Source organism: Lampetra planeri, chromosome 59 (assembly GCF_965212315.1).
Source record: "Lampetra planeri chromosome 59, kcLamPlan1.2.h2, whole genome shotgun sequence".
Lineage (NCBI taxonomy): Eukaryota > Metazoa > Chordata > Hyperoartia > Petromyzontiformes > Petromyzontidae > Lampetra > Lampetra planeri.
In genome coordinates, this window is record NC_136165.1 from 3,795,441 (window position 1) to 3,811,785 (window position 16,345).

General features: G+C 50.3%; 1 protein-coding gene across 5 annotated transcripts in view; it reads right to left on the bottom strand.

The window, feature by feature from the left end:
- Positions 1-336: 336 nt before the first annotated feature.
- Positions 337-16,345, bottom strand: part of LOC144736177 (uncharacterized) — a 257,956-nt gene continuing 241,947 nt past the window's right edge. For 2 of the 5 annotated variants that reach the window (XM_078618758.1, XM_078618760.1), the window contains 4 exons: positions 9,801-10,023; positions 7,326-7,403; positions 3,779-3,868; positions 337-2,444 (listed from right to left, as the gene is read on the bottom strand). In XM_078618758.1, the coding sequence (XP_078474884.1) occupies positions 2,047-2,444; positions 3,779-3,868; positions 7,326-7,403; positions 9,801-10,023 (789 nt within the window). In that variant the 3' untranslated portion in view covers positions 337-2,046. The remainder of the gene's footprint in view (positions 2,445-3,778; positions 3,869-7,325; positions 7,404-9,800; positions 10,024-16,345) is intronic. The other 3 variants (XM_078618762.1, XM_078618763.1, XM_078618759.1) reach the window with 2 other exon arrangements.

Consider the following 16,345-nt stretch of genomic DNA (forward strand, 5'->3'; position numbering starts at 1 on the left):
GAAAACGACCCGCAAGATGGAGACACGTTGCGTTAAGTCAACGACGGCAATCGAAACCGTTTCCAAGTCGCAGAGTCTGTGCGCGTCCGCAAAAGGAATTCGAAGCGTGAGTGTTTATTAGTGTTACTTTATACAACGTCGAGTCTACGTGAGCCGTCTGTACAAAACCAATCGAACTCAATATTGCTGAAACGCAGTAATGCTGATTTTTTTGAGAAAAAAAAAACAATCCTTCATAATTAAATGAATGCCAATGGAACTGAATAAGATATACATATATATTTTCCTTTTTCTTTCCCCCAACCCCCCCCCACCCACCCCCCAGCCCACCCCCCCACCCCGAAGAGGTAAAATGGTTTACAGTATCATACGGTGAAGCCACGCATGGTTTGATTTGAGTGCATGTGCTAAGGTTTATGTGGGGGACTTGCGGACACACACACACACACCCTCCCCGGCGCCTCAGTACGTCTGCGAACCGACGTCATTTAGTCGCTAATGTGGAATTGGAACGCTCAGTGCACAATTGCCGCTTCGGCGATGCTGGGAAAAGTGCATTCCTCTACAATTCATTTAATAATGTTAACGTTAACCAGAAAATGCCTTCTTTCTTTCGTACGTGCGGGGTCAGGCCAGGACTCCCCAGTCGCGCGCGAGGTTATTACGGGTTCAAATTATACCTCCGTGGCGAACTCAGGTTCATCGTAAGCATCGTCGTCGTCGTCGTTATCTGCGCTGGGCAGGTAAAATCTGCACCGTGTCGGGAGACTTGAGCCGAAAGTTAACGGTCGTTCCCACCAAATCCGATTAACAGAACGGTGCCGGTGAAAAAGAGAATTTTTAACACCGATGGGCGAGAACAACGTCCGATTGAGGACAGGAGGCAGGAGCCATGCTCGCAAATCTTACACAGGAGGTCGAATTACAAGAATCACGTGGGAATTTACACGCACAGGCCGGCCTTGGATATCCACTGCTGGAAGAGGGCCTCCCCACGCAATGGACGATGCGTGGATTGCCTGACCGTACTTCACGGCGATTGGTGCAGCACAGGAGCGCGGTACAACAATAGGTTTTGCCGCACCGCAACTCCGATGCGCACGTGAATTTACAATAAGCTCTTGTCTACACCACTTCTCCTGAACAATTGTGTGCAAATTTGCATCGTACGGTGGCGTTAAAAAACTCTTGCGCTCTGTCTGGGTGAAGAGAAATTTGTGAATCGCAAATTATCATCGTCATCGTTTTAAAATCGTAAATCCGCTTCATCAGCGCCGTCGGAAACACCGCCGGGCGTCTCTCTCACGCCGCGCCCGATGTCGACGCCCGCTCAGCCCAACGGACCTGAACATTCTGCGATGCGAACACCGGGGCCACCCGCCGATGTCCCTCGTCAGAAGGCCTTGGTTTGAAAAAATAATAATAATTTGATTGATTGAGGCATCGCGGTAATCTTTGGGTGGATCGCGCCCGTTCGAACGACTCCTCACGTACGACGCTATCCGGGAAGGGGCGGGGAACTACGATTAGAGTGTGTCCTTGCAAGTCCCGGCAAAACTCGCCATCATTACTCCCTTTTAATGTTCGTGATCGAGGGTGATATCCTGAAAGGCCTGACCGTCAGGCCCAACCCCCACGCCCAGCTCCCAAACAACCGTCTGCGGTTCAAGGGGGGGACTGCAGTTCTGCGGGAAACGTCACGCACCGATCCTCCGAGGGGCGTCGGTAAAAGGGGGGTAAGGGAGGTGGGGAAGGACGGGGGGCTGCGGGGGGCTACACGGGGTTGGAGGGGCCAGGGAGAAAATAAGAAGTGCATTCGATTTACGCAGAACTACAGTCGCGATCCGTCGCGTCGCCGCGTCATTGCATCATCGCGTCGTTTGCGGTCGTACCGGCGGACTGTGCGGGCGGGCGGGAGAGAGTCGAGAGAGGTTAGAGAGAGAGGAAAGAAGGGAACGGTTTTGGGGAGCGGTGAGGGAAGTGTGGGGGGGGCGGAGCGGCGGAGCGGGTGGGAGCGGGGGCCCTGCTTGCTCGCCCGCCGCTCGTTCACGGCGGCGAAGGGGGGCCGCCCCCCCCCCTCTGCGATGGCGCGGGGAGGCCCTTGGCGAGCAGGGCGTGCGCGTGCGCCAGCGCCAGGGGGTGCGCCGCCAGCGCCAGGCCTGGAGCCGACGGGCCGGGGCTGGACGGCACGTCTCGTGCCGCCGTTACCGACGCGACGGCGCCGCCGCTACTGCTGCTGCTGCTGCTGCCGCCACCGCCGCCGCCGCCGCTGTTGTTGTTGTTGTTGGTGTTGCCGACGGCGCCGCCGGGGCCACCGGTGCCGCTGTGGCTGCTGCTGCTGCTGCTGGCGCTGCCGCCGCCACCTCCGCCGGCGCCGCTGCTGGTGCTCGGGACCACGGAGGGTGGCACCACCGGCATTTGTGGGCGACGGGCGAACAGCACTCCTGTGCAAAGACAAAGATTCCCCCGTGCGGGGAGGCCTTCTTAACGGACTTGCTGGGGCAACTGCTGTTGGCGAGCAGCACCGATTGTTTAAAGGCCACTACGACGCATGAGCGGGATCATTTTCACTCCATGCTAGCTAGTCATTTTAAGGCTGAGTCGCCCTAAAGGAGGGCCCAGGACTGCTTCGAGTGGTGGGGTGTGGACGATGCTGCACCGTGCGGAGCCAACCGTGCTAATTGGAGGTGGTGCCATTGCCAAACCGTCTCCATGATGATGGGAGGTGGCGGCCAATGAGGAAAAGAAATCAGCTCCACTATTTGGCAGATGCCAACTGCCCGTAGGTTGGCACCACTTGAGTTTGAGGAATGAATGAACACAAAGGGACATCCTGAACATGCCACTTGAACTCTGCACGAAGGGACGGCCACGTTTTCCAACTCTTTTGTTTCGATTCATGATTCAGGTTTATTGGGTTAGATCGCGTAAATATAAAAATGTGTCGTTAACCGACCGCCACCACCACCCGACCCAGCCAATTAGTAAGTTTTGTCACGTGAACAAAAATTGCCAATTATTTATCACTACAGCACATCGGTGTGATGGCGAGTCAACCCACAATATTTAAAATTGAGCACGACGTTTCACCGGTGATTACAACCAGCTTCATCAGGCGATTTGACAAACCTTACTAATTGGCTGTGTCCGGGTGGTGGTGAGTAAATGACACATCATACTTACACGACCTAACCCAAAAAAACTAACTTTATTACGAATAATATTGGTCACGAAAGCCGACGTGTTAAATCTTCTTTTTGTTTGGCGGTCTAAACGATGATGCGACCACATTTAAACTATTTTAACACAATTTAACATTTTACCGAGCTGTGTAGCTCTTTTTCAGAAGTGATCTGGCCACAAACAATAACTCAACAAAGTGGCTTATCATCGTGTGGAAATTCATAGCAGCCAAATACTCTTTAACGCACGTTTCTAAATGTGGAGGGAAAAACTGGAGGACCAGGAGAAAAATATACGTGCCCACAGGGAGAACATGCAAACTCTAAATTTATACAACAGGTCGCAGGGTCGGGATCAAACCCAAGACCTCCTGCATACCAGGCGAGGAAGTTAACATCTCCTAGCCACCGTGGCACCCATTTTCAGACTAGGCCGGCGGTGTAGTGGCTGCAATGCAGTTGTCACGTGACACGCAGGCAACACGGCATTATGGGGAGTTGTGTCTCCGCGCTGTTTGTGAGCAGCACGTGCGTCGTTATAGTTTTCACGTTGACAGCGAGTGACGGTTGGTGTCGCGAGCGTCCAGCGCGCTCACCTGTGTAGAGAATTCCATTGATCTCGATGGACATGTTGATGCTGCTCGTGCCATTGGTGGACAAGTTCAGAGCCATCTCCTGCCTCTCTTCTGCAAACAGCAGGCACACACATTCAAACAACGCCTTATTTACCATGCCCGCCAAAAAAAAAAAACGAGATAACTCTACGTCGAATATCAAAGACACGACGAGTCGCTGGCAAAACGAGCACCAACCGACAAAAAAAAAAAAAACGAAACTCCCATCGATTTCATTTGTGCGACCTTGAGATTGTTTGGTAAGAATAAATGATGGGCGAGTTTATCTGCGAGCGTAAACGCAACAACCCGTTATGTACTCAAGGACCTCCGCTAACATTTGGCAAAACATTTTTCACCTCATTTGACACCTGCGCAATAGCGGTTAATGGCATCGTGGCGTTATTGCTTTACGGTTATTTTTCCCGGGGGAGAGTGTGTGGGGGGGGGGGCACGCGGTGGTGGTGGTGGTGGGGGTACATTTATAACAATAAAGAATAAAAAGGCACCGCGCGAGTGACGTTCGCCGTTTTCATTGCCCGCGCTGCCTTTAACGGAGGGCCACGGGAGACATTAAAATAGGTCAAGGTGAGGTCGCTGCGCTATCAGCGGCGGAGCCTTATAGTGTGGCGGCGGCGGGGGGGGGGGGGGTCCGTGAGCCTTTCACCGCACGGATCCACCCCCCCCCCCTCTTCCTCCCCATCATCCTTCTCGCCGCCCAATGGAGAGGAGATCAAAAGAAATTGCCCCGACGAAGTTTTTATGCCTTTATTATGAGGCTCGGCCCAGGTCAATATTTAACCCAAGTCAAAAGTTCATACGTGGGCAGATTAAGAACGGGAAAAATATATATATATACGTGTGTGCGTGTGTGCGTGTGTACGCGACCACGCGGTTTATTTGCAAGTGCAAGAGAACACCAGTAAGTTTTGGGAACCGAATCGTACATAGTACACGTACTCGTTCCTAAAGGGCACCCCGTACTTTAGAAGTGCTTCTTGTTGCATGCTATTTTGTTGTCCTTCCCCACCCCACGCCTCCGATTAGCTTGGTTGGCTACGTTCGGCAGGAAAGAAGTGCCAACGGACATACGTACGCACGTACGCAAAGACACATTTGTCTTAATGGGTTCCGTGCCGCCCGTTTCGTAAGTAGGCAAGAGTCCAGCGAGATTCGCCGTCTCCCCTGGTGTTTCGCCGGTTATAGAAACACGCAGGTGACCATTGAGTTGAGTGATATCTCATATCATGTTTTCAGCATTGTGAGATGCACTCCCCCCAGTAGTTGCGTGTGTGTGTGTGAGAGAGAGAGACCAGATCTGGATAACTTCTCATAGTGCGGAGGATACGGTCATGTTAATTTGCTTGTTTACACGGGCTCATCCTCAATCAGTATGTCGCATTATTTTTTTTCATATTTCAATAGGGTCCAGCGTGAGCCATTTGTTTCCGATCGTTCGAGCATTTTTCGCGGATGATTTCCACGTTTAAAAAAAAAAATCTGGCATTTGGGTGTTCATAATATCAGCCAACAATCTCCCGGGGGGGCCTCTTACGGGGCGTTATGTCAGCACAATCATTTATTGAATTATCTGGCTAATAAAAAAAAATACCAATCGACCCCGAGCCCATCTCATCTACGAGTTAATGAATCAATGAAAATAGTAATTAACAAACTCCAGCCATTGTCAATCAGCTAACTACGAAGCGGGGGGGGAACGGTTTATATATTACTCTCCATCGATGTCAGCAGCGGTCAGGAATCGAACTCTTGGTGACCCACGTTTACAGCGTAGCGCGCCATACCACCGGTACCAATGCGCCACCACCCCCCCCCCCCCCCCCCCCAACGAATCCTTCAAGGCGACGTTTAATGTTCAATGAGTCACTCGGACATCACAGTTACAACCGCGCCTCTTCGAGGCGTTCGGTTTAAGGGGGGATCGCGGCTGTGGGATTGGAGGTGGGGTGGGGGGCGCACGAAGAGGTGGGTTTGGGTCCTGCAGCCGGCAATCAATTTGGTCCGAGCCATAAGCTATTTATACGGCTTGCCTGCACAGATTGGCATTTATTACGAATCAAAGATCACACGCGCCATCCCGAGTTACTGTCTCAGCAAACATCCGACGTTATGGCGCGGCATTATTGCAGACGCAGCGGCGCGGTCTTTATGGGCACCGCCGCTCCGTTCTAAAGGTCTCACAGTCGCCTGCCTGGCCATCAGAGTTTATGAAGCTGGCCCGAGGCTGAAAAAAAAAACGGGGTCGCGCTCCCTTAAAACCCTTGGCGCCAATTTTTTTTTGTTGTTAACGCGATAATTTCTTTTTTGTTTTAAAGCGCGCACTTTTATTTTCCTCCTTACGGGAGACGGCCGTGAGTGCCCCGAGAAGAACAACATCAACTAAAAACCAAACAAACCCCAACGCATTGCGAATGAAGAAGAACGCCCTTCGCATCGCAAACCCACTCGCCGTATAATGGCTCGTGCAGGCTCCTCGTTCGCTCCACAAAACTCGTTTTCTCAATTTCGCTGCTGGATGAGTGCTTTCGCCCCTTCTTGTGTTTCAAAAAAATAACTACCCAAGGCCATTTGAATCGTTGTATATTTCCAGGGCTCAGCCGCGGGGACAGCTCCGTTGGAAAACGAAGCCTTTTGTTGCGATTTCGTTCGAGCGTCGATTGTGCAAGGGCGACGAGAGGCTGCGAGGGGTCACTTCGTTGCTTGTCGAGCAAATCAAACTCCTGGAGGCGACTTGGCCGAGTGAAGTGCAAAACTAATTATTATTCTTTTTTTGAAACAGATGTTTACGCGAAGTTACCGCTCGCGTAGCCTCGGCCGTCGACATGGCGCTAGAGGAGGAGGAGGTAAAGATTGGTATTTTTTTTATCTTCAACAATTATGTTAATTTCATTAAAATAACAAAAATTTCAGGGCTGCCGCGACCCTCCTCTGTATCCGCCGCTATGAATGTCCACGTGATAAGAATAATACGCCAATTCGATGAGCTCTCGTTCATGATGTGCCAGGTCGCTTCTGCTACATGAGCTCAGTGAATGGGCCTTGCCTGGTAGAATTAAAGGAGTTCCGTTTTAGTTTGTCGTTTAACAGCCGGTGAAATGTGGCTTATGATATTGAAGGACCACACAGGGCAGGTTCAGGCCTCGCTCGCCATTGTCAGGGATTCCAAATCAGGCGGCTGGATTTGCCACTTCGCCACCGTCCCAGCCGTAACGCGGTGATCACGGTGTCTATTTACAGTAAGCGCGGCAAGTAATTTTACACACAGACAGTATACCGCGGTACATGTGTATACGTGTGCGTCACACGCATATTGTTGTTGTTGTTGTTGTTAGAAGTTGTTACACATCTGCAAAGCAGATGTGCGTGTCGCGCATTCCGTTGGAATGTGACGTGTCAGAATGCCCCCGCGTACGCGCAAACGATATGCACAACAGGGTACGCGTGCAATGTGGGCGTGACGTGCGTGCGCGTGTGTCCGTGTGCGTGATCAGCGGATGTGCGCACATACTTGTATTTGGCACTGAGCAGCGCGGTGAAGTATGGTCAAATAACCCCCACGGGACGCACGGCGTGGAGAGACCCTCATCTAGCAGTGGATTGACAAAGGGACTATGTATGTACACGTGTGGTGTTAGCGTTCGACGGCACCAGCAGCCTCGCGCGCCACTGGTGCAAATTCCACATCACCATGGCGGGAGCCAGTTTGACCCGTAGAACAACAACAACAACAGCGACGACAAAACTGGACCACCGCTGGCTTCGCACAAAGCGGTACGCTGATTTTATCGACCCCGGAGGAGTGATGGGCCGAGTGAACCCCTCCCACTTTCCCCCCCCCACCCCGACCGGGATTGCAGCTCATGAGGCTTCTGATTGCGAGAACAAAGTGAAGTGCTTAACGTCACGGGGGGTGGGGGGGTGTAAATCTACGGTAATTTTTGGCTCTTTCGGTAAAGTCACGTAGAAGGGAAATAATAAAATAATAAAAATAATAAAAATAAAACATAATAAGATCAAATTCTCACGGCGTTTCGGCCACAACGCAAGCAGCCGTCCTCAGGTGAAGAACGTTTTATCTTATGTAAAATTTTATTATTTTATTATTTCCCTTCTACGTGACTTTACCGAAAGAACCAAGAATATGAATCCATGCAGTCACGAAAGCTTTAAATCGAAATTTAAATCTACGCTAAGTTGAATTTACAGGATTCACTGCTCTGTGTCCAGCGTTGTGATTCCATTTATGACAGAATTTCACGACGCGCAAGTTAAAACAAGTGCAGTTCTGGAGAGCCTTTCTCTCTCTCGAGGCGGATCTTGGCCTACTCTTCCACGCTAGACAGATGTCACGGAAGCGGCGGGAGAACCCACGACTAACTGTGTGGTGGATTGGGGCGGGGGAGCGTTTGTAAAAGTACTTTTGTATGAACTCTATTCTTTACACAGTAAGTGCACAGAACATGAACCTCACAGCAGCAAGTCAACGAGTGTTTCATATCACGGACGGGGCAGGGATTTGCTCTGACCTGCTACTAATTCCAGAGGAATCGAGAAAAACAGATGGATTGCTTTCGGAACTGGTGGTGCCGCCGCACGTCAACATCCGCCGGCGAGTGACATCCCAACCGTTTGCGGACGGCCCCTGCTGGGTCAACGAGTGATTGTCCAGCGTGGCTGGAGGTCGGTCAAAAAAACTATCACCGGGGCCACAAGGCCCCGCCGATTTCCCAACGTCTGGGCTGTACGATTTCAAACCTTTTTCTTTTCCTGAAAAATGACACTGCGGCTAAATGCGCATTTATCGTCGGGGCGAGCGCGCGCGCGTATTTAATTTGGGCGGAGCAATAACCGATTGTAAACCTTTATTTCCCGGCGGCCAGTCTTTATATTGCCGGTGCTGGCACGCAGGCATTACAACAACGGAGGGACGGTTCACAAGACGAGATGCGTCGCTGTAAAAGTTACACAACAACGGCTGATAGCGAGGTCTTATTCAGGTCCACTCATGCATGTCGTAAACTCAAGGAATGTCAGATAAGGACAGGTGGTTTTTTTTTAAATCACCCGATAAGACCCTGGAATTACATTTAAATAAGTTTTCATCGTCGTCGTCGTCGTCATCATTGTCCCTATCAGAAGACGGTACAGCAAAATGTGGACTCCACCTGTTCCATGTGTATGGGATCGAGCGTTGAGCGTTGGTCCCCTCGCATGCGTGGGTTATCCTTCGGGCGCCTCCGTTTCCTCCCACGCGCTCATTAACTGGCTGAAATATCTTAACATGTAGAGCACCGCAGAGCTTGGGCGAGCATTGGTGCCGGCTCACCGCCTGGCTGCCGCCGCTGCTGCCTTACTGCTCATCTCTGGTCAGACGCTGTCTTTCCGACAGACCTGTTCTTCACCTGAAGACGGCTGCTTGCGTTGTGGCCGAAACGTCGTGAGAATTATTTTATTATGTTTAATTTTTATTATTTTATTATTTCCCTTCTACGTGACTTTACCGAAAGAACCAAGAAGGTTAGCATTATTATCGACGTTATTGTCGTCGTCGTCGTCAACAGCCATTGGAAATCTAAAGCTGGACAAAGGCCATCTCTCTCGTGTCGGCTACACGAGCCATCTGGCCTCACACCTGTGACCAAATCACCCTGGCTGAGCGATCGCGGGGAGAACGTGCAAAATTCTAAATATACAGCAGCAGGCGTCAAGGGTCGGGATCGAACCCAAGACCTCCTGTACACCAGGCGAGGTAGTTAACATCTCCTAGCCACTGTGATGATGATGAGAGAGAGACACGCAAACTCCAAATCTACAGCAGCAGGCATCAGGGTCGGGATCGAACCCACGACCTCCTCTATACCAGGCGAGGTAGTTAACACCTCGCCGCCGTGACCCCTACAGTTGACAAACACACGGGGGTCAAGGAGGGGGTGGAGGGTGGGGGGGGGCAGGTGGGGGGGCAGGTGGGGGGGGGGGAGCTCACCACGGCTGTTGATCTTGATGCTCATGGGGATCTGCGCTGCCATGGCGATGAGGTTTTGCTGCAGCACCTGTTGCATTATGCGCTGCTGCTCCTCGGCGGCCATCGCCATGGCGACGTGGGCGGCCATTTTCTTTTCGGGCGGCTCCCCAGATTCGAGCTTCTCGCGCAGCTGCTCCAGGGCCTGTGCCTGGGCATGGGCCTGCACCTGAAGAGTGAACGCGCGCTGTTCAATCGGTTATTCATTAATCCGTTCGGCAACTCACTTGTTTATTTCATCCGAGTCGCGAATTCCACTCGCCGATTCCGTTTCCCCTGGGTTTCATTCATTCGGTCATACCGTCCCCGTTTGTGCGTATTCGAGAATTTAAAATTCGTTTCGTTCCTTCATTCAGTCATTGCTCGTACATGAATTCACGCGTTCGTGAGTTCATATTCGTTAATCGATTCGTTAATTCATACAGTCATTCGTTCATTCATTCAACAACTCTTGAGATCGTATTCATTGATGCATTCGTTCATTCATACATTCAGTCATTCGTTCATTCATAAATTGACACAATCGTGAGTTCATACTCATTAATTTATTCGTTCATTCATGCATTCAGTCGTTCGTTCATTCACTCATGGGTTCATGAGTTCATACTCATTAATTGATTCGGTATTTCGTTCATTCATATATTCAGTCATTCGTTCATTTATATATTCACGCGTTTGTAAGTTCATACTCATTAAGTCGTCGATTCGTTCATTCATACATTCAGTCGTTCGTTCATTCACTCATGGGTTCATGAGTTCATACTCATCGATTTATCATTGCATTCATTCATACATTCAGCTGGTTGTTAGTGGCGAGTGCTGCTAACAACCAGCGTCAGGGCAGCCCACGTTTACATCGAAGGCACCGCATTTCAACACATGGAGAGCTGCAAGCGTCTCCTCTCTCTCTCTCCCTCCAAGCCCCGCCTACTTTACATAGCCACACCCACAATCTCGCCAGCCCCCTGCCCACACAGCGAGTGGATTGGCCACTTTCTTGCGTTTGGCCACGCCCAACTGCTCTCGTGAGACACGCCTACTCCTCTGCAAAAACTTCACCAACTCTCTAGGGCAGCCTTGCCCTTCGCTCGCACGCGACCATACTTCACCGCGCTGGTCAATGCGGGTTGGGGAAGTTGGGCAGGACATACGTGCGTACGTACACGTGGGGAACATAAGAGGTACAGTGCAACAATAGATTTTGCTGCACTGCTCTGCAGCCTATAACTCCTGCTTGGATGGTAGTTACCCATCCAAGCACTGTCCAGCCTCAAGCCCCGCATAGCTTCGCGAGATCTGACAAAATACGGTGCACGTTGAGCAATTTGCTCGTTGGGAAGTACCGCTCAGTGCTGTGGTACGACACAGACGTACCGCGTTTAGTTTTCCGTGTACGTACGCGCACGGACAGGCGCGGAGGCACTCCGGACTGCGCGTGTATCATCATCATCATCAGCGTCAACTGGAGGCATTCGTTTCCACAACGGTTTGAGGGATTCAACCCGGAGGGGGGGGGGGAAGGGGGCATTGCCCATCACGAGGCCGGACGTGCTGCCATTTCGACGCTTCCAGCGTAGGGGCGGGACTCGAGAGTCGGAAACGGGGACGTTGACAAAGGGAGTGCAGCGAGGGCTCAACGGGTGCGCTAAAGGGAGCGCGAGGGGAGAGGCGCCGCGCCTTTGTGATTTACACTGAGAGACACAGGAAGAGGAACGGGCGTGGATTAAGAGAAGACGCGCAAGTCATGGACATCATATTGACCGTCAACACGGCAGTACAGAGACAAATAAAACACATCTGTTTATTTATTTATTTGGAACTCCCTGCTATTCAAAACCGTAGATGTACCACAATGTGACATCACAGGAGGACTAGTTCGCAATAGACTGCTGCATAAGCTAAGGCTACCTGAACCGAACATATCGTCAAATTTTTTTACGATTATTAAAATATTCACCGCTCGGCCAAGACCATAAAAATTTGTTGCACGAAAGCATAGCTCTGTTGCTGGTCGGACACCGAGACTGGGAGTCGAAATCTAGAAACATCGGCATCGGAAGACTGGGATTCGAAATCTAGAACATCGGAAGAATGGGATTCGAAATCTAGAAACATCGGCATCGCAAGACTGGGATTCGAAATCTAGAAACATCGGCATCGGAAGACTGGGATTCGAAATCTAGAACATCGGAAGAATGGGATTCGAAATCTAGAAACATCGGCATCGCAAGACTGGGATTCGAAATCTAGTAACATCGGCATCGGAAGAATGGGAGTCGAAATCTAGAAACATCGGCATCGCAAGAATGGGATTCGAAATCTAGTAACATCGGCATCGGAAGAATGGGAGTCGAAATCTAGAAACATCGGCATCGCAAGAATGGGATTCGAAATCTAGAAACATCGGCATCGGAAGAATGGGATTCGAAATCTAGAACATCGGAAGAATGGGATTCAAAATCTAGAAACATCGGCATCGGAAGAATGGGATTCGAAATCTAGAACATCGGAAGAATGGGATTCGAAATCTAGAAACATCGGCATCGGAAAAATGGGATTCGAAATCTAGAAACATCGGCATCGCAAGACTGGGATTCAAAATCTAGAACATCGGCATCGCAAGACTGGGAGTTGACGCGAGACGATGGCATTGAATACATCCACCGTTCTGTGTTCCAGGCCTCTAAATCTGTCCCTCTGGTCTCTCGGCAGACAGCGCGGTATTTTGCCAATCCAGGAAAATAACCTCCCGGGAGTCTAGACAAACGTAACAACACCTCAATGATTTTTCCTTACTGGGGCTCGCTTGCAAATCCGGAGAGATTTAACGTTTGCCTCTGCCAAGAGGAGGAGGCGGGGGGCGGGGGGGGAAACTGATTTCTTACATCCTGCATTCCCCTCGAGTGCCTAGGTGAAAGAAAAAAATCAAACCTTCCAAACGAGAAATTGAAATGCTTCGCTTTAAAACTCAACGCCGAGGGTGAAGTTGTTTCTTATTGACGCGGTCGCTCGGTCAAGATGACACACTCCCTTTTATTTTGGCCACCATGAACCCCCCACGAGAGAACGATCACGCGAGCACTTGTGGCGTACGCGACTCACAAGCGACTGTACACAATTTGTTTTTTACCGGCCTCGATTGAAAGCATTTTGACGCAATTCCTTGGTTGGAAAAGAGTGAAATCCCTCTTTCCTAAATGCACACTCATGCCCATGAGTAAATCACCCCACAGTCTGACCGATCTAGTCACATCTCAAAAGCTAAGCTGTGTTGAGCCTGGAGAGTAATTGCATTTCCAAGGATCCATCATTTTGACCGTTGAGAAAAGTGGACCTCGGCAGGACACATCGCACGGTGGCCTGTGGGTGAGGCCCATGAGGTCGGCCGAAGTGGGAGATGGAGCGATGAAATCGGTTCGTGCGCGGAAGCTGGACGGATTGGTTACACCGCAGTTGGAGGCGGCCTTCATCCAGCAGTGGATTGTTCACGACTGATGACGACGACGATTACATCCCACCAGGTCTTTCTTGTAGCAAAACAAAAATCACTCCATCTCAATGGCCTCTCACCTGATCATAATTAAAGGTTAAGAAGCAAAAAATCAATCTCGACATCGACCGATAACTCAATATTGATATTACGTTCATCGATATTGTAATCTAATTTTCTCTGCCAAATTTCCAACGTCGATTACGAGATGCGGAGGCCGATAGGCATCGAGTAGCTGGTAGCTCAGCAGTGGCCAACCTGCGGCCCCACAAGCCACACGCCTAAGTGTGTTTATTTTAAACCATTACTACCGCCTACTATTAAACTATTTTTTTTTTTCGATTCAAAGCTTTCGTGACTGCAGGGATTCATCTCCTTGGTTCTTTCGGTAAAGTCACGTAGAAGGGAAATAATAAAATAATAAAAATAAAACATAATAAAATAATTCTCACGACGTTTCGGCCACAACGCTGTCTTCCCGACAGACCTGTTCTTCACCTGAGGACGGCTGCTTGCGTTGTGGCCGAAACGTCGTGAGAATTATTTTATAATGTTTATATTTTTATTATTTTATTATTTCCCTTCTACGTGACTTTACCGAAAGAACCAAGAAGATATTTTTTTTTATTTTACCAGGCAAGGCGCACCAAGCTATACAGCTCTTTTTCAGGAGTTGACCTGGCTATCACAAATGATAGCTCAACGCAAGTGGCCTTATCATCACGTGGAAACTCATAGCGGCCAAATACCCTTCAACGCACGTCGATTTTATACGTAGAGGGAAAAACCGGAGGACCCGGAGAAAAATCCACGCGGCCACGGGGAGAGAGACACCGCAAACTCCAAATATACCAAAGAATTAGAATCGGAATATTAAGTTATACTGGAGGAATACGATGAACTTTCACGCTCTGTTTTTCACAGATGTCCAGTCAGGGTCGAGGATCGAACCCACGACCTCTTGTGCACGAGGCGAGGTAGTTAACATCTCGCCACCGGTGATGCGTGGGGGTCACGGTTGGCGAACACGCACGGCGTCGAGCTTGCGGCGAAGAAGGAGGGGGGGGGGGGCCCATTCGCGTGCCCCCCCCTCCCCCCCAACCGACCGGTACCGACCAGAACCGTCGCCACGCCCGCCGACGTCCGGGGCGTCTGCCCACGTCACGAAACGTCGAACGAGCGATGGACGGGCTTGCTACGGTGAACAGAACGGGCGGTGGGCTGGGGGTCCCCCATCGTGACCGATGTTTCTCTTTCCAGAAAAATTATTTACAGTATTCTTGTTGAAATCTGGGAATTGAGCCCAATTTCTGGGTCATTGGCCCGGACAGACCACCCTGGATTAAGGCCACCTACCCCCCCCCCCGGCTAGGCCGCCAATGATTCCTTGTCGCGCCGTGTTTTTGTGAATTGCGCGGTCAAAAAACACAAACGCGGTTTCGCCGACCGCTCGCTCCCAGCTACCGAGTTTGTTTTCTCCATTGAAGAACGATGCGCTCGATGGCTTCTTAGCAGTCTTGTAATTAGTGATAAAAAAAATAAAACGAGTCATTTTGAGGGTTTCTAAACAATGTTCTGGGTGGATTTGGCACAAACACAATTACGCAATTTCACTCGAGCGGAGCTCATTTATGAGCGAGGCAATGGTTGTTTAAAAAAAAAGAACATACACTTATTGTGTGACAAACGCAAAAAGAGCAGGGCGCCTGCAAATCGTGTTTCTCGGAAGACGTGGACAAAAAAAATAAACGTTTCAATTAACGACACGGGGATCCACTCCAGGATACGAGCGCTAAGGTCCATCTAGAGGTAATTTTTACGTTCTTTTGGGATTTGCAATAATTGTCATTGTACGTGTCAGCGGGGTGGACTACAATGAGCTCATTGCTTAATTCCCACGCAAAACAGGTGGACAATTCTAGATTTGAAGTTTTCGTGACTGCAAGGATTCATACTCTTTGTTTTTTTCGGTAAAGTCACGTGGGTAAAAAATTTAAATGAATTAAATCACGACGTTTCGCAGGCAACACAAGCTTCCGTCTTCAGGTGGAACCGTCACAGCAAAATTACGTGACTTTACCTAAAAAAACAAAGAGTACAGGTGTACAACACGGCCCGTTGAAGAGGGTTATGGCAGTCCAAGAAATTATCTTTTGCGCTCCTCGTACTGACCATTCTGGCTACGCCATTCCATTCGTCTGCCGCGCCAGGCCTTAACGAGGGCTGCAACTGAACTTCTTTTGCACCCTACATAACTGGAGCTGCGGAATAATGCGAAGAAGACTATCTCATGATTCCACGAGAGGGGTGGGGGTGGTGGTGGTGGGGGAACCACGTGTAAACGCATCGTCCTGATCGGCGTACTAACTGACAAATTACCGGGACATGTAACAAATGTTCCCAGGGATGTCTACCTTCAGAGAGAGGACGTCAAAAATGAACATCTCTCATACAGGACCCTGCCATCGAACCTCCCGGTTTCAACTTTCCGCTGCTTTACAGGAGGAACGGACGAGAGATCCACTTCAGCGTCCGAACAGACAACCGAGTTGACGACAAATCTAAAACGACGTCTTCAATCCGCTATTAATCCGTACAGACAGAGGAAGAGGGGGGGGGGGAGGACGACGCTCAGAAAAAAACCAGGACGGGTGGCAACCGAAGCTGCCGCCACCCCCCCCCTCCCCTCCAGCCCCCTCGACTCGAGAACTTTGTGGCAGCAGCAGAGAGGACAGGTCGAGGAAGCTGCGAGTCCCCCCCGCGCTGTAGGCCACCATTAACACCTATTAGAACGGGGCCACAAATAAACGGCTCCATTGATTTCCCGGGACCCGGAAGGCTCGCTAGCACCGTAAGTTTATTGACTAAAACTCAACGCGGGGTAGAGAGAGAGAGGGAAAAGAAACACACACACACACGTAAAACAAGGTGGAGAATGAAAAAACAAAAACCCCCACCAGGAAGCCGACCGCTGACCGATTGGGCGCTTGGTCAGAACGCGCCACACGAGGATTCGCAG